At 34.1% G+C, this 26,408-nt stretch overlaps 1 protein-coding gene across 3 annotated transcripts in view; it reads left to right on the top strand.

The window, feature by feature from the left end:
- The window catches only part of LOC121419035 (ryanodine receptor 2-like), a 222,160-nt gene that overhangs the window by 171,137 nt on the left and 24,615 nt on the right, over positions 1 to 26,408 (top strand). For all 3 annotated transcript variants that reach the window (XM_041613313.1, XM_041613312.1, XM_041613311.1), the window contains 15 exons: positions 2,771 to 2,791; positions 5,294 to 5,374; positions 6,171 to 6,259; positions 6,798 to 6,854; positions 7,191 to 7,262; positions 7,743 to 7,929; positions 8,551 to 8,621; positions 8,874 to 8,939; positions 9,675 to 9,754; positions 10,085 to 10,188; positions 10,798 to 10,855; positions 11,404 to 11,480; positions 12,339 to 12,418; positions 12,728 to 12,826; positions 13,240 to 13,526. In XM_041613313.1, coding sequence (XP_041469247.1) covers positions 2,771 to 2,791; positions 5,294 to 5,374; positions 6,171 to 6,259; positions 6,798 to 6,854; positions 7,191 to 7,262; positions 7,743 to 7,929; positions 8,551 to 8,621; positions 8,874 to 8,939; positions 9,675 to 9,754; positions 10,085 to 10,188; positions 10,798 to 10,855; positions 11,404 to 11,480; positions 12,339 to 12,418; positions 12,728 to 12,826; positions 13,240 to 13,526 — 1,429 coding nt within the window. The remainder of the gene's footprint in view (positions 1 to 2,770; positions 2,792 to 5,293; positions 5,375 to 6,170; positions 6,260 to 6,797; positions 6,855 to 7,190; positions 7,263 to 7,742; positions 7,930 to 8,550; positions 8,622 to 8,873; positions 8,940 to 9,674; positions 9,755 to 10,084; positions 10,189 to 10,797; positions 10,856 to 11,403; positions 11,481 to 12,338; positions 12,419 to 12,727; positions 12,827 to 13,239; positions 13,527 to 26,408) is intronic.

Genomic DNA, 26,408 nt, shown 5'->3' with positions numbered 1-26,408 from the left:
CTGCATGTTATGCTGCAGTCGCAGGTAACATGGTATGGTCAAAGGTCATTTTCTGGTAAATGTTAAAGTTTACATGCAAGACTCTCTTTCTCTGCAACAACAAGACGCTTTTCAACCACACTTGGATGGTACATGTAGATGGACTTGGGGGACCTGCACGCCAGGGTCATTGTCGCCATGATAATTGTATTTTTTGGTCAAATTTCTCTGTGAGCTCTATATATCGCAATGACGGATCACGCGGTGGGTTCGGGGGATACATGTGCTCGACTGCGCGACCCGCCAAGCATCTCTAGTTTTCCTTGTAGTCAATTTCAAATTGCTATTTGTATTTGAATTGAATTATGTACATATCATAGATAACAAGTAGTACAATCATGTTGGAATCTAGTTCAAGATTTTTCTTACGGAATATGTAATCATTTGAAGGTATTGTTTAAATTCAAAGGTTATCATGCCATGCTTGACTAGAAAAAAATTTTCAGAAAGGATGAAAATAATTTATAATTTTTTTTGTAATTTAAACTATACATTTGGACAAGTTCTACATGGAAACAAAATATTCTAATATTATCTAAGACAACTGTTGAATAAAGCAAATACCTTACAACTATATTTGCACCTTTTATAAGAGAGTTGATTTGTGGAAGGGGAGGTAGCTACTCAAGATTTTGGATCAATTGGTCCTTGTAGGATATGTAGGTTACCAATAGGCCATGATATCCATGAAGTGGCATTTCTTTCATTCTGCTCATAGGTATGGCGGTGATAGATTGAATAAGAGTTTATCCATCTGGAAAGCATTTCATGAAAAGGACTTGTCTGATGTTTTATCCAAAAGTTACATGTACCATGATAAGTCATACACCTGTCAATTAAAATCAAGAGGAGTTGCCAGATCTGACAAATTGTAGGGCAACAAATGTTGGGAAAAATGCTGTCTCGGTCTCTGGTCTATTCTGCTACAATTTTGCTCTTCAGTATCATTTTCTTAAAGATAATGCACAAGTACCTGATAATGTTACAAAACCAAATAAAAACAAGGATTATGTGACTTCTTTGGCTGTTGGACATACTTGTATGTTTCAGTGATTCCCCCCCCAAGAGTTCTGGTATGTGACTATGCAGAGGTGTATAGAGATTGCTCACTGAGAAGTTCCTCTGTTTACTTTCTCCCTTTCTCTCTTTTTTTCCTTTGTCAGGGGGCATATTTTGCTGAACCAAAAAATATCAAATTATAAATTTACTTGATCAGGTTTTTTGTCTCACCTGCATAGCAGAGTGAGACTATAGGCGCCGCTTTTCCGACGGCGGCGGCGTCAACATCAAATCTTAACCTGAGGTTAAGTTTTTGAAATGACATCATAACTTAGAAAGTATATGGACCTAGTTCATAAAACTTGGCCATAAGGTTAATCAAGTATTACTAAACATCCTATTAGAGTTTCATGTCACATGACCAAGGTCAAAGGTCATTTAGGGTCAATGAACTTAGACCATGTTGGGGGAATCAACATCAAAATCTTAACCTGAGGTTAAGTTTTTGAAATGTCATCATAACTTACCTAGTTCATTAAACTTGGACATAAGGTCAATCATGTATCACCAAACATCCTGCGTGAGTTTCATGTCACATGACCAAGGTCAAAGGTCATTTAGGGTCAATGAACTTTGGCCGATTTGGGGTATCTGTTGAATTACAATCAAAACTTTGAAAGTTTTTGGATCTGATTCATGAAACTTGGACATAATAGTAATCAAGTATCACTGAACATCCTGTGCAAGTTTCAGGTCACATGATCAAGGTCAAAGGCCATTTAGGGTCAATGAACTTAGGCCGAATTGGGGGTATTTGTTGAATTACCATCATAACTTTGAAAGTATGTTGGTCTAGTTCATAAATCTTGGACATAAGAGTAATCAAGTATCACTGAACATCCTGTGCGCATTTTAGGTCACATGACCAAGGTCAAAGGTCAATGAACTTTGGCCATAATGGGGGTATCTGTTGAATTACCATCATAACTTTGCAAGTTTATTGATCTGAATTTTGAAACTTGGACATAAGAGTAATCAAGTATCATTGAATATCCTGTGCAAGTTTCAGGTCACATGATCAAGGTCAAAGGTCATGTGAGGTCAATGAATTTTGGCCACATTGGGGGTATTTGTTGAATTACCATCCTATCTCTGTAAGTGTATTGGTCTAGTTCATAAAACGTGGAAATAAGAGTAACCAAGTGTCACTGAACATCTTGTGCGAGTTATAGTAGTTTTCAAAGTCAGCAATGCTGCTATGTTGAATCGTGTGATGCAGGTGTGACGGCCAGAGGCATTCCACTTGTTTTATTAGATGCCAAAATTTTTGTACTTGTCACATTACTGACAGGGGGACAACAAAATAATACCTTTATTGCACAGTCACATTTCTCCTATGGCGAGTCAAAAACAGCTGTTTTAACATTTTATGTACCAGCTACATATAGGTGGTTTGAATTAGAATGAATAAACTTAACTGTGTTTTACTTACCGTAGGGTAATGGTGACTGCAGCATAAATGCAGAAATTTAAAGAATTAAGAAGCATGTTTTGCTCATTTATTCAGATCCTCCCTTTATTATCTTTCCATGTGTTTTTTTTTCTTCTCTTTATTTTATTATATGTTAAAATTCCCTCGTTTACGTTGATATTGTGTTTTATTTGTTTTCAATCCAATATTTTGTTGATATTTTACCCCTTCGTCTTTGTGCCCCCTGCAAACCATAAACAGGCTGTGATGGACTTAGAGCAGGTAAAAACTAAGAAACCCAAAGTCTCACATTATCTCTCTCTCTCGCTCTTTCTCTGTTTTTCACTCAATCACTCTTTCCCCAGCTCTCTCACTCAGGCAGTCAGAATCGTTCAAAATAGATATAAAAATTTCCCTTCATTAAAAATATTTTAGCGAATTTTTTTTCAAAGCCCCCCTAATTCAAAGATTTCTCTGGAAATATTTCCCGATGTGATGATATAAAATACACCCCCTTTCCCAAATTGTGAATGTTTATTCCATAGAGAATACCACCAGAGCTGAGGAAGTTGGGCTTTCCTTTCATTCTTTGTCTCTGTCTCTCTTTCTTTCTCTCTCTCTCTCTAGCTCTGTGTTTCTCTCTTTTTATCTCAATCAGTCTCTCATATTTCTCTCCCTGCAAAGTAAAATTTTAATATGTTATGGCCATGTTAAATGATCTTTAATTCACTTTCTGTGATATCTCTTCACTTCACGGCACTTTATTAACAAACCCCAAACCTCGGATTCAAATGCCCTCTTATGCAAATGCTGCAATACTTTTATAGTAGTGTAGAGCAAAATTTATTTTTATGTTTTCTAAATTCATTTTATTTTAAACCACTTCATTTATTGATCCCATATTCATTTTTTGCATGCCAGGGAATGATCATCTATGAGGAATGATTTTTGGAGCTTGTATATTCTCGCACACTGGTTGGTTGGGGTCTAACTTTGTTTATTCACAGTTGTGCACTATAAACTCCACAATTGTTATATTCTTGAATTGGTGATGCACACTAAACCAGCACACTACATATCCTGGAATATAAACAGTATTGACATGTATAATGCCATTTTGGACACTAATATATAATTTTTTTTTTCAATTTTTTCTTTCATTCAAGCAAATGTGCTAAGCAATAAAGATGTCATCATTATTGTAAATCATCAAACGGTTTTAGATATTTGTAGTTTATGTAAATTTCTTTGAAAACTAGGATTGAAGGAATGAAGGTGTACATGAAGTTTGCTTGTATGTGTGAGGAATTTTTGTACCATCTTTACCTTCTATTTTGTAAATCAGGACCTAGATACAATAACAAAGTGTTTGCATTCAAGAGGCAATTTGCAATATTAAAGAATGAAAAATAATTATTAGCATTATGATCATTATAATTTTAGTGTTAATTGGGCTTTTCCACAAGAGTAATTATATTTCAAGTGATAAAAATTGAAATGAATGTGTAGGTGGTATTCCTATATTTAAGGATTGATTGGAAATTGATATATTTCACTTATTTTTGAAAAGAATCAGAAATAAAAACAATAAAAATGTTTGTGATGATCTTTAGTGTACACATGAATACCCTTGTAGGAATAGAATAATAGCACAGAAGATTTTTTTCATGCAATCCTTGTAGGACAGTACAAACCTCTTCATCCTTGGGACTTAAGTTCTTGCATTGAAGCCTCCATTATTGAGAATGTTTTAGTATTCTATTGGTTAAGAGTCATATTTAATTTATTTTTATTGCATGCTGCTGCATGGCTCCTCCTCTCTTAACTGCATGGCAATCTGCATGTTTCTTTTAAACACTTATTTTAATACTTATGTTTTATAGATCTTTTCATTTTAGTTGTTTATATGCATATCAATTTCTCTTTATGATATTAAATTTTGCTCTACATTGTATCCTTTACATGTGGAAAGATTAGATATGTATCAAAACCTAAAAATGTGCTGTATGTTTTGAGCAGATTCATCCCTCTCAATGATCCATTCTATTGGAAAAATAAATCATTGTAAAGTATTTGTTAATTTGCTTTTTTAGGATTCCAATGCATTTCTTTGGTATTTGATTATAGGGATGCAAAAGGCAAACAAATAATATGTGTTATATAAAGAGTTCCATGACATCTGCTCCAATGGAAAATCTGCATGTTAAGCCAAACTTTAATCCCAACATCCAAAACTAAATAAACCACAGTCCTTATCTTTACAATGTTCTGAACCAAAAACTCTATTACAGTCCTAACTCTGCCCTCTGAGATATTTAGACCGGAGCAAATGTTGTGTCACTATATAAAGATCCATATTTTGATCATTCATATAAGCATAAAAAACAACAAGTGAATAAGTATTTTGTAAGAAATTATAAAAAGAAAACATTACTTATACACTATAGGGAATATCCGCATCATTGACTTAAATGAAGAGGAAGACGATATTGCTTTCAAATCAAAAGCAAGAATTGCTAATGATGAGAAAACCTTTTCAAAATAATATTTGGTTTCTCCTCCTTAACCAATTAAGAAAAGAAGATGGTATGATTGACCGACTATATCTATCAGCTGCTCATATTATTTACCTATATTATTATTTTGCCACATTTGGCATTTCCATTAGTTTTCTATGCCTTACTCATAGATTCTGTCTTATAACATTTTTGTTGATCATACTTCTTTGGATTCTTTAATTTAAATCTTGTTTGATTTTCTGTATGATATATTTCCCTTTTGTAGGAGAGAAGGCGATGCATGATGCAGAGTTCACTTGCGCCCTCTTCAGGTTTCTGCAGCTACTCTGTGAAGGTCACAACTTAGGTAATTATTACGGGGAGTGCTTCATGAAAGATGTCGGCTCTGACAATTTCAGTCAAACTCTTTGGTTTGATTGGCTGAGAAGCTCTGGTCACAGACTGTTACCATGGCAACTCTCAGAGAATGACAACCTGTCAGTGCTGACGAGCTTTATGAAATGGTTCTCTGTTCTTGTGTGTGAATAATCGATTCTTAATTCAATTTATTTTACTTCGTATGAAACAGATTTAGAATGTTTGGAGATATTCAACATATAGAAGAGTAAACAAATATTTCAAGCCTTTATTCTTCTGTGATGGTGACCATCAAAGAAATTTAATGTTCTTTTCAAAGTTTATTTACAATCAAAACGCAAAACAAACATACATGCAGTGTGGTCAGAAAATTTTGCCTGTAATCCTGAATCTTGTATCAACAGTATACAAAGTTTATTAAGTGTTGATCAAGATTATGACAGACATCTCCAGTGTGATGCCCTTGAGATCTATACTTCATTATTGCATTTTTTTGTGTGTGTATTGTTGCTACTCTTTGTATTTGTGATTTGATGTTGGGGCTTCATTTTAGGATTGCATGTCATGGACAGTGTACAATCACTAGAAAAGGGGCTATGTTCGGTGAACTTGCAAAGAGTGTAATATTTTAGAAATCAGGTATTTTTTTTCTTGGTTGGAATGATAGATTCTATTGTTGGCAATTGAGATGATCGTTTGGGGTCAAGTCAACTCTTAAGTAAAACACTTTGTTGAAAGGGGTAAAAATATTTTATGTGATATACTGTGTCCTTTCTTCTATGTAGAATTTCAGAACTATTTGAGAACCCAAGCAGGCAACCACACCACAGTCAACATCATCATCTGCACTGTGGACTATCTACTGAGGCTGCAGGTCAGTTAACCCATTGACTACTCAATTCTTTAATTTCAATAGGCTATGTACAGGAATCACAATTTCAATTCATACTCTGTTCTTAAAAATTTCTTCTTCATTTCTTCTTTTACTAATTGAAATCAATTAATGACATGCTGGCATTGATTGTAAGTTCCTTTGAATTCCTTGTCAAAGCAATGAAAAATAAATATTCAAAAACTAAAGAAATAAAAAAAAACTGAAAGAATCAAATGAATAAGAAATTAATGTTTTCATCTAAACAAGCTCTCTTGTGAAGAACACCATAAAGAGTATCTACAATAAAAGTTAATGCACTTAGAGCTTCGTTTAGCGATTAAAAGCAAATAGATTTGCTCACCAATACAGATGTTGTACACTTTGGAAACTACTGAGCTCATGACCTTATGGAAATAAAAGAGGCCCATTAAAAAGCAAAGCTTGTATTGCTTGAAAGTTCCACATTTTGTGTTTTTCTCCATTCATATCTTGTGTATGTTGAAGTATGCATAAAGGCTATCCTATCTTTCCATTACAGGAATCAATCAGTGATTTCTACTGGCACTACTCTGGCAAAGACGTTGTTGATGCTCAGGTAATTATCTTTTACTTATTATGTATCTCTGCATGAAAAATTGTCTGATAATCTGACTTTTTCTTTACTTTTTGTCCTCTTTAGATGATGCAGGCGATCCTGTCTAAACAAAATCTCCTGCAACCATAGGAATCACAGAAATCACTTTTACTTTTACTTTCATGAAGTAAATAACACACATTTTCCATAATCTGTATGAAATATTGCTTTGACTTTAAAGGGATTATTAAAGATGTGATTTTTTTTAACATTTAGATGGCCAACTTTTGTTGACTTATATCATTGTTTGTACTTTGAATTCCTTTAATTTTAATATTTTTTAACTCTTTCAAACAGGGTCGAGAGAACTTTTCCAGGGCATTCAAGGTTGTAAAGCAAGTGTTCAGCTCCCTAACTGAATACATACAGGTAAGTGTAAGGTACTGCCACTCATCAGCACTTCTCAGGGGCAGGGGGGCAGGTGGGTGTTTCATAAAGCTGTTCGTAAAGTTAGGCACAACTGGAACATGATCTTAGGTCCTAACTCAATTACATAGGGATATATCACTTGGCATGAGAAAGGGTTACCAGTTGTGCATAAAGTCACTCGTATCTTACGAACAGCTTTATGAAACACCCAACGGATGTACTACAATTCACCATTGATACTAGGAAAAATGGATGGGGAAAAAGTTTCAAGCAACATTCTGTTAGAAATAAAGATATACCTATTCTGTTAATTAAGATGAGGAAACAGGATTCCATTTGATTGATTTTTTTTCATAGTTCAAGGTCTATATTCTGATAACACATCTTTGTCAACATCCAGAGAGATTCTTGGTCATGTGATTGTGTATGTGTTTGTTACTTGGATAATTAAGGATTTGTTTTATCCATACAATACTTCAGGGTCCATGTTCTGGGAACCAGCTAGCCCTAGCCCACAGTCGTCTCTGGGATGCTGTGGTAGGGTTTCTCCATATCTTTGCCAATCTCCAGAAGAAATTATCCCAAGACACCAGTCAGCTGGAGCTCCTCCGAGAACTGCTCAACCTCCACAAAGAAATGGTTGTTATGCTGCTTAGTATGCTTGAAGGTTAGTCGGTCGTAAAAATATGCAGCGTATAATGGCTACCGCACACCTTACAATTGGTCTGCGACCCGATTTTGGAATAAAACAAAGTAAAATTTGATGTGAGTACAGAGATGTGGAACATCTTGCTGTTTAGTAGTTCTGAATCATCATACGAAAACTGACATGTATGTTCAAATCTGTTACTATGCTTCTATCATTATTAGAATAAAAACAAATTTAATATCTTGTCGTAATGACGCCATAGCAACCATACGATTGGCTATGATTTGAAACCAATTTGACCAATGTTGCTGTAGTTGCAAGAACATGGCAAGTGATATTTAAGAAATCTTTCCTTAATATTGATCTCGTTATTTTGGTCATAATTTTCTGCTCTTTATGTTTTTAATTAAAGACCAGTAATGATGTGTTCCGTAGACATTACCTTTAAAAAAGTATGCCATCCATGGCCATAAGAAACTTGTATCATGTATGTTTGCGATGAATTTCTTAATTTTTGTTTTGAACCAAATAAATATATGTAGACCATCATCATCATCACCATCTCCAACACGACCATGATCGCCTCCACCATCATCGTCGTCTTGGTCATTATGGCTATCTTTTTCTTTCTCTTGACAGGTAATGTGATGCATGGTACCACTGGGAAACAGATGGTTGATACTCTTGTAGAGTCATCATCTAATCTGGAGGTAGGTTAACCCATTTTCTCCTGAAATATCTCAACCCTGTGGTGTTAGTATAGTGACCGGTGTAGTAAAAGTCAGTGAATTAGTAGACAAAGTAGATCATTATACTGTTTTTTTTTCACGATACATGTAGGGGGAGGGGGGGGGGGGTAGAGATTGGAAAGAATGTCTTGATGTATGATGTTTTGTAATGAGTATGAGTTTAATTGATTATGAGTTTAATTGATTATTTCCCAATCTCTCTGTATTCTACAGATGATATTGAAGTTCTTTGATATGTTCCTCAAACTGAAAGACCTTTCTTCTTCTGAGGCATTTAAGGTGAGTTATGGGTTCAATCTAATATTAATCCAAATATGTACTTCTTTAGATTGTAGGGAAGGATGCAAGAACTAATAAAATAATGATTATTATGATAATAAACATTGCTTATAGAATGTATATTTATGATATTATCAAACAAAATCTTGATACAAATATTTCATATAATTTGGATTTCTATATTTTGATTTCATTTGTTTAATTTCAGGGCATTTGCACATTGGTACAATTAAATTCAATACTCGTATGAATTAGCCGTCTCTGTCAGTTCTGTACAAGAGAATTTGATTAATGGCTGTACTGTTTAAGTAACATCTATACAACTATTACCAGTATCAGTAGTGTGATAGGAAGAGCAAGATTAAAAAAAAAATCTAAAGAACTATGTTTATTGTTTTCCCTTCAGAATTAGATCAGTGCACTGAGTTCAGAAAATTTGTAGTCATTGTTAGATGCAGCTTTATCATGCTCTGCATCTCTTTCTTTCTTTTTATTGCACAAATTCATGCAGAGACAAAACAATGAGGTATCAGAAAATACAACATATAAATGACAAAGCTGTGGATATGATTATGCCTCCATGTACAATATTAATTCTAAATTTGTTCGCTGTTGGATAAGTTGATATATGTGTTTAGCTTTGAATAGAGTTGAATTGCCTATTTTTTCATAACCATCTCTTAGTTATTGTAAAATACATGTTATTTACGGTTGGAATTACATTTTGTGTGACAGGAATATGATGCAAATGGTGATGGATGGATCTCACACAAAGAGTTTCAAAAGGCCATGGAAGCGCAGAAGATGTACACGGCGTAAGTTATACTACAAACATATACATGTTACACACAAGAATCTAGCTTTCGGCGAGACATTAATTCATTACTACAGCATTCTGCAAATTTATAAGAGTTTTTGAATATGAATAGCAAGAAATGAAGGCTGCTTATATAATGAAATTGACAGATAGCTAGAGAGTACTCCTACATTCACACAAACTTGTGATTGCAGCTTCTTTTAGAATTTGGAGCTCTTTTAAGATGATGTGAGCAATGTCAACATCTGATATGGCACCATGATAGATTAAATATGTTCTAAGGTGCTAAATTATTTTTGTTTGATTTGTTTGTTTTATTTCTCAATAGAGATGAGATTGACTACTTGTTGAAGTGTGCTGATAGGAATAACGATGGAAGGATTGATTTCAACGAATTCACAGAGAGATTCCATGGACCTGCCCAAGATATCGGTATGGAAAATATGACATTCCTAATATAGTTTCATGTAAATCAATATTTCAACTACTCATAGAATTTTGAACAAAAAACTCTTCTTTATCACAATCCTAAACCACACATATTTTCTGTAAATAAATTAAGAAGTAACCTTTATTTCATATGAGTAAATATGGGACATATTCCTTTACATCTCCTAGTTTTATCAAGGTGATCATTCTCTAGTAGCTACATGCACACAGTCAAGGTACTGATTATTCATGTGTATTGGTTACATTTATGTAGTCATAATGCATTCGTAATATTGAATATGTGTTCATAATCTATTTTGAATCCCTAAATATCTATTTCATTAATTTATTTTACTAATCGCATAATACAATTAAGAGATACCACATCCCTCTTTCTTTGAGACTGAAATTTGATTTTTTTTTTTTAACGACATCTCCACGACCCACACAATGGATACCTGCATTAGATTAATGTGCAATTGCGATAGTCCTTCCTGATTTTGCATTTATGTAAGTCTCAAGAAAGTGGACTCAATGTTAATGGCTTTGGGACTACTCCCGGTTCAGTTTGACATTGTGGTCATTAAAGATATATTTATATCTTGATTTAAGGTTTCAATCTGGCCGTGCTGTTGACCAACCTAGCAGATCACATGCCTGGTGATAGGAGGTAACTATTATCTAAAAAAACTTATTGTGATTAAAGCAATTTTTTATGGAATATTTATTAAAATAGAAGTTTTAATAGTGATATATTTTTATACTGAATTATATAATATGCTTTAAATTTTGGAACCAACAAAATTCCCAATGCTCTGTACATGCAAGAATATACATGCGCCCTATTCTGCCATTAAAAACCTCATACCTTTTTTACATTTAGGATATCAAAACCATATTACACATAAAAAATTAGCTGAAATCAATGACTACTTTCCTTCATTATGTAACAGATAAAAGTCAGATAAATCAATTTGTTGAAGAGGCCTTAACTCGATACAATAACAAGTGAATATTTGAAATATTGAAAGAAATATGAGGATTACAAGCAATATGATATAATTGACTGATACTGTATGTTATTTTTTAATTTAGAAGTAACTTTTAATGTCATACAAAAAAGGACAATAGTTATTACATGAATGATGCATGTAATTTTTACATGATGGTATAAAATAGTTCTGTCAATGTGAAAAATATTGTCTGATTGTTTATCAGGTTGGAACGGTTCTTACTACAAGCAGAGAGTTTACTGGTCTACTTTGAACCCTACCTAGGTCGTATTGAGATCATGGGTAAGTGCTCTGCTTTATCAACCCCTCCTCATCCCCCATCCCTTATTCCATGAATGCCATTTAATGTATAGCCATTGCAGCAAAGTAATAAAAAGGAGTATAATTGGGGAGAGGGTTGTATTCAGTATTTGAGGGAACAAGCAAGTGAGGGAGTTGGGAAAGGGATTGGATGCTTTTAATATTCTAGTAAAAAGTAGGCAATCTAATTGCACATTTTGATGATGATTTTGGTGATTGATGATGATGATGATGATGATGATGATGATGATGATGATGATGATGATGATGATGATGGTGAAGAAGAAGATGATGATGATGAAGATGATGATGATGATGGTGGTGGTGATGGTGGTGGTGATGATGTTGATGATGATGATGATGATGATGATGATCTTGATGGTGATGATGATGGTGGTGGTGGTGATGGTGGTGGTGGTGGTGATGATGATGATGATGGTGATGAAGATGATGATGATGGTGATGATGAAGATGATGATGATGGTGATGAAGATGATGGTGATGAAGATGATGATGATGATGATGATGATGATGATGAAGATGATGATGATGATGATGAAGATGATGATGATGGTGATGAAGATGATGATGAAGATGATGATGATGATGATGATGATGATGATAATGGTTGTGATGGTTATGATGATGAAGATGATTCTAATGTGTTATATTAGAAATTAAATTGTGTTTTACAGGTCAAAGTAGGATTATGATTTGACCGTATATTTTGAATGTCTATGAATTATTTTAAGTTTGACTCTCTTGATATTTCCAAGAGAGTGCAACCAATCTTGTATTCTCTCAAGTCATTCCTTTTCTTGTATTTTTTTGCACCTACAGGCAGCAGTAGAAGAATTGAACGAGTTTACTTCAAGATCACGGAATCACACAAAGCACAATGGGAGAAACCCCAAATCAAGGTACATACATGTAATCATAATAAACTTCTTTTAAGGCAGTATGATCATCAGCTTTCCTTGTGAATTTGATCCCATTCAAGTACATGTCCACCCATTTTCATGCCCAAAAAATGTTAGTTATCAACTTAATGTATGATTTCCTCAATAATTTTTCTTAAATTATATGTTGCGGCCCTCAGATAAAGATTAATATGTTCATTTCAATTTATTGACAATGTGATAAGTTTGTATGGAGTACAAACATTTTTTTTTCCATTTTAAATGCAGTTCTAGGGATTATTGATTTGTATGTTTTTTTTGTAATTGTAGGAGTCTAAACAACAGTTCCTCCATGAGGTGGTCAATGAAGGTGGAGAGAAAGAAAAACTGGAAGACTTTGTCAACTTCTGTGAGGACACTATCTTTGAGGTAAGCTGAATCCCATAGGCCCAAACATCTATTAATGAATATATACATATATAATCCAGTTTTATGCCTACGACAACAGTAAATGGTTGTAGAAGTCATTTTGTTTCCAGGGTTTCTGTATATCTGTCATATTTTGCTTCTTGCTAAAACTAGCAATAAAGTTGAAATTATTGGTTATCTATGGGATGCAAAAAGCAACAGCCATACCCCATTGATTAATATGTGGGTTTAAACTGTCAAAAATTGTCTAAGTATGTTTGCTATAGTTTTTTTACCACTAAATCTCGAAAACAGGGTCATAAACCATATAGCAATCGCAACAAAATCATATAATTTATTTCAAAATATTTAGGATTCATATATATCTGTTCAATCTCTGATTTGCCATGCAAAATTGAATTGTCCCCTTGCAGATGCAACATGCAACCAGCATCAGCGACACGGGCGAGAGCCTTCCAGAGATCTTCATGAGCCTGCTGACCTTTGGCGCCAGCCGGGACTCCCAAAACTGGCTGGTGTGGGCCGTCCGGGGTCTGAGGCCGTCCAACATTCGCAGGCTGACGGGAGACTTCTTCAGCAGCTCCCAGTATAATATCAAGCAGATCCGTTCCATGTCGCTCTTCAAGCTCTTCTTTGGTATCATCAGGCTCACTATCATGGGTGTCTTCAAACTCTTCAAGTTTGCCTTCGTCATTGTGGGGTAAGTCTGAACAGAAATTATTCTCTATTCAATCACCTAACTTGTGATGCTTATATGATGGTAATTAATGAATGCTAGTTATGAAGCACTTGTATCCTTAGTGCAGAGTGCTTGTGGTGCCATTTATCAAATATTGGCAATGTCCTGCTTATAAAACCTTGAGAATTACATACACTCAAAGAGTCATTCAAACTGCAATTTTCCCTGTGGTTTTTGTTTGTGTTTTTTTATATCTAGCTTTGGTGTGAGATTATTGAGTGTTTGAGTGAGTGAATATCATTGTGATGAACATTGTGTACATGGGTAAAGCATCTCTTTACATACTTGACAACTTCTTAAATTTTTCTTGGTTTTGAGTAGGACAAGTGTGCATTATTGCATTAAAGAACTTGCAAGTTTGTATATTATGCTATGTTACCTTGCTGTGATGCAGGAGATTGAAAATCATTTGCTGTATGGCTAATGCATGATTGTTCACCTTGGAAACATTGCTATGTTTCTGAAGTGATCCTATTTTTTAAGTTACTTGGTCTTGAGTAATAAGCAAGAAGCCCATGAGTACTGACATGGTTTGCTTTGTCAAGCCGGTTTTTGTCCATGATTCCTCTTGTGTTTCCGTGGTTTGTAATGAAATATATATTTGGAGGACATAGAAATTAACACTTTTTTTCACCTCAGATTTGCAATCTGCAGCTCAAATCGATTGGAACATCCATGTACATGCTTCCACTTTTTGTGACCGATCCTTTACATGAGTTTTCATGTGTGCATCTAGCTTGTGGAATGTTCCCTCACAATTCCTTGGCTTTATTGTGGCCAGCTATCCACCTTATTGCAGTCATAAGAAAAATATAAGTCTTAGAATTAGCAGTAGATTGAAATTAGCCATATTATAATGTTTTTATGAATGAGAATAATAATGAAGTGTTTTTTACTGCACCGGTTACTGCCCACTCAGGCGCTCATGGCTATTACTCATTTGTCTTTAGAGTTTTGAAACATTTAGTGATGAGCTGGCCAACAAATTGTAGGAGGTGGTTCCATAGAATTGAGGGATGCCCTGTCATTCCCATCATGCCCGTCATTCAAATCATTCAAAGCTTCCCTCAAAATTTGCCTTTACCATTCTTCCTTATGTTTTAAGTTTTATCTTGTAAAGATCAAACGAATATTCCTTTATTTCTTGTTTATGTAAAGCTATTGCACTGCCTTATTATTCGAACATAATTTATATGTCTGATTATTCATTTTGTTTAACTTATTGTATTCGAACTATTTAATTAACATCATTGCTTTTATTATTATCATTATTTTGTATTTCCCAACTTGAGTAGGCCGTTTTTCTTACCTAATTTGGGGTAATTTGTAATATGATAATACTTTACACTACATTTCCTTTCTTGTTTGTTAAATGTTCAATTATATTAATGTATGCTACTTAATTGTTTTGTAAAGCGCTTAGAAATACCATGTATTAAGTGCTATAAAAATATAGGCGGATGTTAGCTCTCTGCCTTATTGCTCGCTACATATTTCCACGTGATTTCCAAATTCACATAGACTTTCCTGAGCGGCCAATTAATTTGTCCATGGTTAAACAAGTGGAAACTTATCGACTGACCACTTGATCAGTCTTAAGCAGGCAACAATGTATTAAAGTTGCCCTGCTCAGATATTTGATATGGTTAATGATTATATAATATTGACTGGCCTTGAGGGGAACATCAAATATATTGCCAGCAAAAGAATCATATTGGCCCGAGTCTTTAGACGAGGGCAATATGGGTCTTTTAAGGGCAATATATTTGATGTTCCCCGAAAGAAGAGCCAGTCAATATTTTTATTATCATCTAAATCAGATATCTAGAGCAAAAATCATGATAATGGGGATATTTCTTTTAAAAATAGAGTTCTATTGTGTCATGTTAATGTCGGTCTAGGCTCTGCACTTTACCATTATGACGTACTTGCAAGCGCTCGGATCCAGCGTTGTCTTTATTATGACGTATATTGTTGGCGCGCGGATCCTTATGAAGCGTATCTCTTTATACGCATCCACAAATGCCCGGATGTGAGACCAGGGAAAATACAAAGGTATATTTTGCGTCGTCTCTGCATGCAAAGTAAATACGCACATTGAGACCGAGGAAAATACAAACAATATACCTACCCTTCCCGATATTGAGAAAATGTAGGGCAATACGGTTTTGTAAATGACCAGCTCAGATGTCTGATACGGGTGATAATATAGCAATATTGACCCGCTTCAGGGCGATACAAAACTAGATTTATCGCCCCCAGGCCAGTCAATATTGCTATTATTAACTAAATCAGACATCTAGAGCAAAAATCTTTGAAATTCAGATATTCAGAGTTTAAGAATGGGCCTCTGAACTTTACCATTATGACGTAATTGAAATGACGTGTCCGTGGCCTGGGGACGCAGTATCCAGCGTTGTCTCAACTTGATTAACATTGTGACGTATAGCACTGCGCGATTCAAGGAAGCGTACAAAAAATGTTAACTCTCTGCCTTATTGCCCGCTGTATTTCCGCGCTTTTTCTCATAGACTTTCCTGAGCAGGCAATAAATGTGCCCGTGGTTGAACCAGTGGAAACTTATTGACCAACCACTTGATCCCCTTGATCACAGTCTTAGGCAGGCAACAATGTATTAAAGTTGCCCTGCTCCTATGTCTGATACGGTTAACAATATACTTTAGCTGCAGTTTGATAGTGTTTATTTGATAAGTTTGCTGAGATTAAGCAGCATGGGATACATGGGTACTGAAATACAAAAGCAGCATGGTCATGAAATAAAATTTTTAGAAATCATGCCCCTACTTTTCCCCCCTTTTTTTTACTATTTTTTTTCTTTTTTTAATCCTATGCTTGAATCTGTTTTCAGTGTAGAATTTAAGTGTTATGAAACTGTTCATAATCAAGTTTTGTACTGCAAATGTTGTAAAGCCAAGGCAGTTGAACAGGATTTATTTTCAATTTTTTTCAATTTTTATTTGTAGTGAATGAAATTGCAAGATAAATTATTTCTCGGAATGTGTGCATATGGAACATGTTTGCTCTCCTTCCTCATTCTGACTATACGTGCCCCATAATGGCAATTGCATTTAACCCTAAATCTCCCGGGGTATTTCTATTTTTGTCATTCCGGGGGGGGGGGGACATTATGCCCCCCCCCCCCCGATTGCATAATCACAATGAAAATGTGCATGATGGTAGAGAATGACGTAATCTACCCAGTTGCATTGGTAAATTTCACTGAAGTCATATATTTTTATTTGATATGAATTAATTATGCTAATTTATTCATGAAATCATACTTTTTGCTCTAATTCACTAAATAAAGCTCCTAAAATGCTATTTTTGGTGAAAATATTCTTTATAGCATTCCTAAAAATTGTGAATGAAAAAATTTGGGTACCAAGACCGATTTCTTATGTATTTTATTGTTTTTTTAATTTCTTATGTATCTCTTTGTTTTTTTTATACTTTTTTATTGTTTTTTCAATGGAAATCGTTCCAGACTTGATTCTGATCATAAACAAGGCAAAATCAATTAAGTTTAATCAGTAAAAGTAGAAATAATGATACATTTATGAATTTTGGCTAAATACGCAATTTGCATTGGATTTATACATGAAATCACATTTATGAGCAATTTGGGGTCTGACATGCACTTACATAATGTTGCGTAATGTAACCGCGTACCCGGGCATCAAAAATTTGGTTTCAAAATTTGCGCGAGACTTGAAAGTAAAAAGTCAGTGAGCGGCGAGGTCAAATAATTTTGCGCAGCAGATATATTGCGAAAATTGTCAAGGGGGGCATTATGCCCCCCCCCCCCGGGAGAATTAGGGTTAAAGTGTAGACAGGTTCTTTAGGTACTCATTGCCTGACTTGGACCTCAGCCATACTCCTCCAGTCCTCCTTGTGTTTCCTGCCTAAAATCTCACGTTTTATTGGTCTCAAACTTCTCTCCAGAACATCTGGTCCATTGAATAGTTCAGTCTAGCGCCACCACTTGGCAATACATATCCAGTGCCATATTTTGTTTCTCTTTCTATCTCTGTATTTGGTTTTGTTCACAACTTCGTGATAGACTTTGCTCCCTGCCACACCTATTTCTATTGTGTGAAAAAATTAGAGAATGTTGGGTCAATTCAATATACTAGTCTAGTGCCATCTCCTGGCATTTGCATACAGTGATACAGTTCTTTGAATTGGAGTACAATCGATGAAACACAGGGCTCTACCACGCCCTTTCTTCTCTGTGAAAGGATTACATAATTTTTAAATCCATTCAATAGTTGAGTCTAGCGCCATCATGTTTCAAAATTTTTACAGTGATAATCATGTCTTTATCTGTTGGGATTATATTTAACTTCCTCTTTGTGTACCAATGGTTTGATAGCAAGTTGGGATAGATTGATGGTGAATTAGATTTGGATTAAAGCTGCACAATGTGTTTTAGGAGGGAAATAGAGAAAATAATTTCTAAGTTATAAGTGCGAGTTCTGTGATTATTTCAGTGAGTCTAAATGCCAAATAATTAAATGTTGAATTTGAAAGACATATATGTGTAGGTTTTAGAGTTATTATGTTCATATAATTTGATCAGGTATCCACTCGTTATTGGAAGTGCCCCCCCCCCCGGATCAGATGTCAGGTCCATGAAAAAGATAAATGAAAAACAAAATCAAAATATATATAGCAATAAATGAACTTTTATTTTATTACAATGAGTTGTTCAATGCTGCATCCTCTTCATGAATTATAAATCTATTCTCCCCCATTATTTCATCAAATTAGGCTGGTAAATGTGGGTTTTCTTTGATCTTGATATTAGCTCTACATCGGGCTAGAATAGAGCTGGATATTGAGGAATACGAGGGATAATGGCCCGGGGGGGCCACTTACATTGACGAGTGGTTACCATGTGCGACCAGAAAACACGTAAAAAGGATGTCTTTTGCAAGATAGGGCACGTTACGTACGTAACGTGATAAGGGTGTCAAAAACACAAAAATAATGAAAAAAGGGTATCTATTTCGCTAAGAAAGCTACGTGTTTAGGGTCAAATTTGCGGGGATGATAAGACAAAATTAAAAATGTTTTATAAAGGATGTCTTTTTTACCCCAACACTACGCGTTTAGAGTCGAGGTGTGGAAGCTGGGGCCGTACTAAACCAATAAATGTAAAACCGACGACCGACGAACCCATGATATAACAATAAAATATGGCTGTACTTGTTTTAGGGGTTAATTTCAGGGAATACTTGCCAAGAGTATCGTTTTGTTTCCAAAACTTGTTAAGGGTAGGGTTTCAGACGCCAATACACGTTAAGGGGTGCATTTTCAGAATATGGAAAATACGGTGCTTTTCGAGACCCGATGGTCGCGCATGGTATCCACTCGTCAGTGGAAGATATGACTAGAGAAGGAAATGCTGGTTGTCAACTGCATAAAAGCTGGTGATGCCATCTAATATCCTTTTGGTAAATGTTAAGTCACTGGGAGTAGGAAACAGATCATGGATATATACCAGTATATTCTACCCACACATGAAATTAGATACAAACTTGAAGGATTGTTTGTCATACTTCTCATGTAGAATAGTGTCCATTCATGCTTGAAGAATATTGGAATATACAAACATAGATGTTTGGTAAAAGTAGAAGGATTATATAGTCCGAAATTACTATTAAACTTCCATTATATTTTAAGTTGATGTACTCATGGATATACTCATATGGATTTACAAATTGTTTCTTGCAACGTGAAGAAGGGGTATTTTCCTTTATGTTAGATGTATGCAACTTTAGAGCTCATCTATAATTTCAACTATGAAATGCAAATTTTTTGTATTTAAACAACTAAAATGTATTCATTTAGGAGCAGAAGGCTTGTAGAGCAATGCTGATTCCTTGTTGAAGGCTACATCCTGAAGAAATTTCTTGAAACAGAAAGTATAATTCATAATCCTTGAGTGTTTCTTTCAATTATTCTCTGTTGGAAAAAGGGAGTCACTCGTGAAAATGATAAATAGGGTGTAAATCTTACTGATAAGTAAGAACATATGTTTAGGGATGGTTTGGAAAATGTATGATGGCACAATTGGATAATTCCATTATAAAGTTAGTGTGTGGTGTCCACTGAGAAACTGTGGTTGGGATTCTTTATTTTATTTTATTTTTTATTTATTCAAATAAGATATTTAATTTGGTATTCTCCTCCCCCCAAAAAAATAAATAGATAAATTGAAAATAAAAAGAAAATATATGAATTTAATTTTAATAGATGTCATGCAACCCTGTACTATGATAATGGATTAATGGCATGCAAAAATAAATATATACAACATCTTTTTCTTTCTTGTATGTGAGTTGAGCCTTTAAATTGACAATTGAGGAAGCATTAAGCTGAGAATTAAATCTCAGTGTGATATCCTGTAGCCATGTACTTCCTTGTTTTGCTGCCTGTAAGCCACTTATGACTATAGAAACCAGACCTTTTATTTCCCTATTGAATTGTGATGTGCAGATTGATATTTACTCCAGAAGCACAGATTATTTGCTTGGGTAATAAATGTTATTTCATTTATTGTCTGTTCCTAAGTTTGGTTCCCCTTTTTATCCCCATTGAAGTTACCTTCCTTGCCAAGCCCCCACCTTCTCTTTCTCTCTCCTTTCTTTCCCTCCACCTCATTCTTCTCCTTTCTTTTTGCTGGCTTCCCTTCTCTTCCCTATTTCCCTGTCTCTTATTTTGTAAACAAATTATAAACCTTACATTATTGATCTCTTCTATGTGAGGTCACAAAATAAACACCTTGAAAATGATTAATTTTCTATTCTTTGATGGATTTTTACCAAATCATCATTGATACATGTAGCCTACATGTCTCTCATTTTTGTACGCCCATTTTGACGGAACATATTATTTCTGCTGTTATCAAAATCAGTTTGACTTCAAGATGGAGTTCTCCTTAACAATTTCATTATCTGGGCTGGCTATGTGTACCCAAGAATTTCCTGTGCGTGTTTCAAAGGCAGAAACCAGGCAAATATGGGCATGTTCAATCAATTTTCTAAATGTGGAATCACAAATTAAACTACAGGCAAAAAAAGTTAATTTTCGAGAGCGTTCACCCTCTGCGCATCTCAGATCAGTGAGTTTGACCCAGGAAGAAAAGGTCAATTTGGAATGTAAGTGGTACATTTCTGATTTAGAAGAATTCCTGTCATAGAATCATCATTAAACAAAGTTTTAAAATCTTTGATTCTGCAAAATTGCCTTTCATGTTGTATAGATATTTTATTTTTACAACCAACTTAAAACAAATGAATAGATTGAAGGCAACTTATTATCTTTGAGTTGACGATGTGTTTCAAGGGCATATATGCATTGATTTGCTAGTAGGTCCATGATTGAACACAGCCCCTATCTACATAAGCAAATATTGTGTTTCAATGCCTTTACTCCTATCTATGAATAACCAATAATTGTTTGTGAGATTAAGCAACCAATGGCTCATAGTCGTTTCATGATACACACTTAGAAAAACAAGTGTGAATTGAAGCTGTTTTATGCCATATTTGGAACCCTAAAAAAAAAGGGTTCCTAAAAGGTTATTCATGCTTCAGAACATTTTTAGGTTCCAAATATGGGACAAGCATGAGCTTTCATTTTTGTTCTTATGATTATGATGATCCACTGCCATATTTCTGATGAGTCTCCTAACTGCAGTCAAATATGGCCAACATTTTTAAAATTAAAATAAATTACTAATGATGATTCAATGTCTCTTCCTTTTATGTCACTCGAAGTTAGCATTTATTTTCTTCAAATTAGCATTCTTTTTCATGTGAATTCATATGAATAGATTATACTATACAAAACATGATTATTATAAATTGAGTATTATAACAAAGCAAAAGAGGAACTGAAACACTTGTAATATACATGAATGACATATATTGATCACCATTAGGACCTTTCTAAATTGAGAAAAAAAGAAGTTTAAATGGGATCTGGATATCTAGAGAACAAAAATTGTTTGTCATAAAATCAATTCAGAGGAGAAATTGAATTTATTGAGCTCTATCTAGGGATCCAGATTAGACTTGGTAATGAAATGTTAATTACAGTTTCCTAAATGACCGTATTTTTTATAACATGTAGGAGAATTAATTGCTAGACCGGGTCCAGTTTCCTGGATGTGTTCATAAAACAAGCACATTCACACTTGCCTAGTCAGAAAAAAATATCCATGTTCAGGGCCCAGAAATTTGTGATGATTATTTTATACATTCACTCCTGCCCTAACCATATGAAGTTCTCATCTCAGTTTATGCAGCGGACGACATGATGTTTTGCATTTCTCAATGAAAGATTCATTTGATCCATTGTAATTCCATGATAAATTCTGCATAATTTCATTCATTATAAAATCTTCTAGCCTTTCTAAGAAAGCAGGATGTAAGTAGTAAGCAATAGTTATCATGTAAATTATAAATTGTATCATGAAAAGGATGATAAAAGTATTAATAATGATAATAACAATATTAGAAATGATGATTATAGTTATAACATTAATAATGATAATAATAATAATGATAACAATAACAGTGATAATAATGACAGAAATAATGATAATGGTGATCATGATGATGATGATAACAGGTATGATTTTCGTAATTAATTTTAATGTAACAAATATCCTTCGAGTTATACTTATTTCTTTCAAAACTGGCAATTTTTTTATAATTGGATATGTGTGAATAGCTCTAATGGTGCTAACTTAGCATAACAGTGGCATTTCCTTGGAAGATATCCTGGCGTAGGATTTCCTGTGTGATGTACCGAGATTGGAGAAAGACTCAATCCATTCCAGTACTAGCAATTTCCCTTTTAAACTAGCTTTTAAATGTTTTCACACTACCCAAAAAGTCACCAAAGGAGATCTTCTTATTAAAGTCCAATGTTTACAGCTACATTTTCTGTGATATTTTTTTCTAATTTCATTTCATGTAATATTCTCTATAAAATAGTGAAAACAAAAATTTAATTGAATTTTTCTTAGAAAGCAATTTATTCCTCCCAGTTGAATTCAAAGACATTTTGAAGCAGACAACCGACATTTTATCTTCAAATTAAATTGATTGAAATATTTTTTTTCAATTGCAAATTTTGGGAAAGATGATGTAAAACTAAGAATTCAAGATTTATTTAATATTTTTCAATTTTTTTTAATTTACATTTATTTTTACATTTTTTTTCATGGTCCATTTTGTTATGCAATTGATATATTCACTGTGCAGAGAAAGGGTGTGAAATAGAGTTGCTGTACACTGATATACTTGTTCCATAGCCCTGGGCAAATCCATAGTGTACATGTACTTTGAAGGAATATATCATCACCTTTTCTCTATCTAATTTAACTCATGTACCATACTTTGTGAAAAATTTCTAGTATCTTAATGATTGAATTAATCGAAGAGATAGAGTTTTGGGATTTTTTTTCTTTTAGTTTGTGCTACACTGTAAATCTGTGGTGTTCAGAACAACATCAGTCGGTTTTGTGAGGCGCGATAGCTCAGTCGGCAGAGCGGGGGATTCGTATTCCGGTGACCCGGGTTCGATTCCCACTTGGTGTGCTAGTGCCCTTTGGTAAGGCATTAATCCTCAGTACCAGGTCCTTCGGAGAGGACCTTAAGCCGTCGGTCCCATGGTTGCTTGCTTACAAGCATTCATGCTTTCTTAGCAATCAGGTAAAAAAATCACCACCAATCCCCTACCGAAATTTAAGTGTGCCGCTTGCTAGTAACTAGCATGCGACTAGCAGGGCACTCGCTTAATAAGCGAGTGCATGCTAGCGAACAGTCCCTGCTCGCTAAAAGATCGCTTAACTATTACTCTGCACGCATATCACACGCTTATTAAGCTAACCGCATGCTAGTTACTAGCATGCCGCAAGCTTGCGCAAGCTAGTCGCACGCTTCCCGCAAGCTTGGAAATTTCTGTAGGGGATCACCAAAAATATTACCAACCATATCAACAGGTGTTAGAAAATAAACCTTGGAGAGTTAACATAACACCAAAGAACTTTAAAATAACAAACAGAATGTTGTATAACATACAAATGGGTGTTAAACTAGTGCCATGAATTTAACTCTGGTGTAAAGTGCTTGTTACAGTCCTCAACCAACACCAAACACTTAGTTTAACTCTATTTGCGCATGAAGTTTCTTCATTAAAACTTTCTATTCTGATTGTCCTTTATGAATCACAATAATATCATTCACAAACAAAATACTATTTAGAATGTCTTGTTGGGCAAGTTGTCATTTTCATGACCCAAAATGGGCAAGTTTCTTTAGTTTACATTCAAATAGATTTTATCCATCATATGATTTTTTTTACATTTTCAACATTCTAAAGCAATACACCATGAAATCTGTGTTCATATAATTCAAACTGATAAAAGTTCAATTTTTTGTTTATTTGAGGACACTTTGGATATATTTTTAATACAATTTACACAATAGTGAAATTTATGCTTCAAAGAAATACAGGTCACATTTGGGGTTGTGCAGAGAAGCCCATAATGCACATATCCACCTCGTTTGTTTGCCATCCTAATTGTTTGTCAGCTTGACATAAAAACATTCCTGATGCTTTTGTTGGATTTTTTTGTGTGCTTGAATCAAAGTTTACTCAGGTTAAGGATTTGAATAAGGGGGTATGTGGGTGATGTACATTGTACAATATAAATTGTATACATTTTAAAGGTGAATTGAAATAAAAATATTTATTTGAAGTTATTTTATTCACTCTATTCCTTTGAAGACATAATGGAAACTGGCTGTGGGGTTAAAATTCCCTTATTTTAATTTTCATGTGACTTTCAGAACAATGACTGCATTTTCCTTCCATTAAACAATATTGTACAGGAAAACACGCAAAAAAGCAGAAACAAAATAAAATGGAACAAAGCAATGACAACAGTGATGAAAAGAATGAATAAAGCAAACCTATATTGTATATCCATGTCCAGCTCATTATTTGTAATTGTGATGTGTACCATAAGATTATATCATGAATTCCAAATAAATACTGAAATTAAATACTTTTGGGACTTTTCCCATTTGATTTTTCAATGAATATTTATGAAATTAAAATCTACTTATTTTAGATGGATAACCATTTATAAAGGCACAAAGTAATATAGTTTGAGGAAAAGGAAACTTCTTTGTGAGTTCAAACATTTGTAGTATGGAGTAAATACAAGATTCCTGTTCTTATAGTTCCTCAGGGAATTAAATTTCTTTACTATAATTTTGTAACTTTTGTCTGTGTTATTTGCTTTGACTTAAAAAATATAATAATTAAAGTAAGCTAATGAAAGATGAAATAAGGAAAACTCCCCTGAACAGTTAACAAAAATGAAATGTATGAATATAATGTGATATTATGCATTTTCTCTAGAAAGCCTATTAATCACATTGCTGATTTTCTTATTGAGTAAGAGTCAAATACAAATTATATTACCGTTTTGTCACGTTTCCTTAAAAGGTAAAGGAGTTGTATGTAGAAAGAAAGTAAAAAAGCTATGAAATCTAAGTTCTTCTAATTCTTACATTACACATACCGGTACTTCTTACTTTGGGGTCATATTGATTAGGTATGTCATGATATAAATTTCTTTGATGAGTAAAGAGTGAATACCCTGAACGCTGACACTGTGTCAATAATTATGTGAATCACCATTTATCTTATCTGTCAACAAACAGGAATGACACATTGTTCATTTTTTAGTGTACTACCTTCTCCATAAAAGGTAATGGTTGTTATATAATATTCCCTAATAAAATTATTTGAGGGTATGATATCATAAAGAAATGAATGTTATTGTTAGAATTCTTGGTATTTTAAGGAAAGCAGTCTAGTATCACTTATTTGAGTGAATAATTATTTGGCATTAAAGTCTCTAAGTGATTAAGCCTTGAAAAACATGGCATATTATACAGAAAAAAAATCTAGATGGATGTATATAGTTGATGAGTCATAACATATTGTTAACTGTGTCAGTAAGATGTTATATGACATAACCATGTTTTCATACTGATGCTTCCCTTAAAAGGTATTGGAATTGATGTGATATTTTGAAATAAAAATGTTGAGATTAACGGCACAGAAGGTATTCTTGGAACTTCTAGTTTGCTGAGTCATGAATGAGTAATTATCTATTGTTTCATATACATACTCTCAGACTAAGTCCAGGTTTTCAGATTTGAAGGTTATTTCTATGCACAAAATGATAATGCCCTTTGAATATTTATCTGACAAATTTAGTGAGTCCATATTGAGAGAGTATATGCACAGGTTATGATTTTCAACCATGCCAAAAGTAAACAAAAAGCACCTCATTATTAAATAATTAAGAGGGACCAAGTTTGTCAAAGTTTGATAGTATTTGCTGTAAATTTTCACCAATAAATGTCAGTTTCTAAATTGCATCTTTCAATAGACATGTTTTATGATATTTCATTTTATTTCATCTGATAATTTAACACTTTAGATTTGCCAAAATGCAATGCATGTATATGCTTTGAATATCTGGTTCACCATTTCTAGCATGTCACAGTATTTCAATGATGGTTAACCAATGATTACATGATATTATATGATAAATGTGTGTGATTTGAGTAAAACAACTTGAAGTGGGTAAAGGGTTAATTGGCAAGGCAGGTGCGGGGTTTATCCTGACACTTTCAAATATGAAATAATGACATGGTCGAATGCTGATGACGTATTTCACAGTTTATGTGGTAGTCCATGAGTAGTCTACAAACGCAGACTTTA

The sequence above is a fragment of the Lytechinus variegatus genome, chromosome 7, assembly GCF_018143015.1.
Source record: "Lytechinus variegatus isolate NC3 chromosome 7, Lvar_3.0, whole genome shotgun sequence".
Taxonomy (NCBI): domain Eukaryota; kingdom Metazoa; phylum Echinodermata; class Echinoidea; order Temnopleuroida; family Toxopneustidae; genus Lytechinus; species Lytechinus variegatus.
Note: the sequence above shows the minus strand (reverse complement) of the source record. Positions and strands in the feature narration are given on the sequence as shown.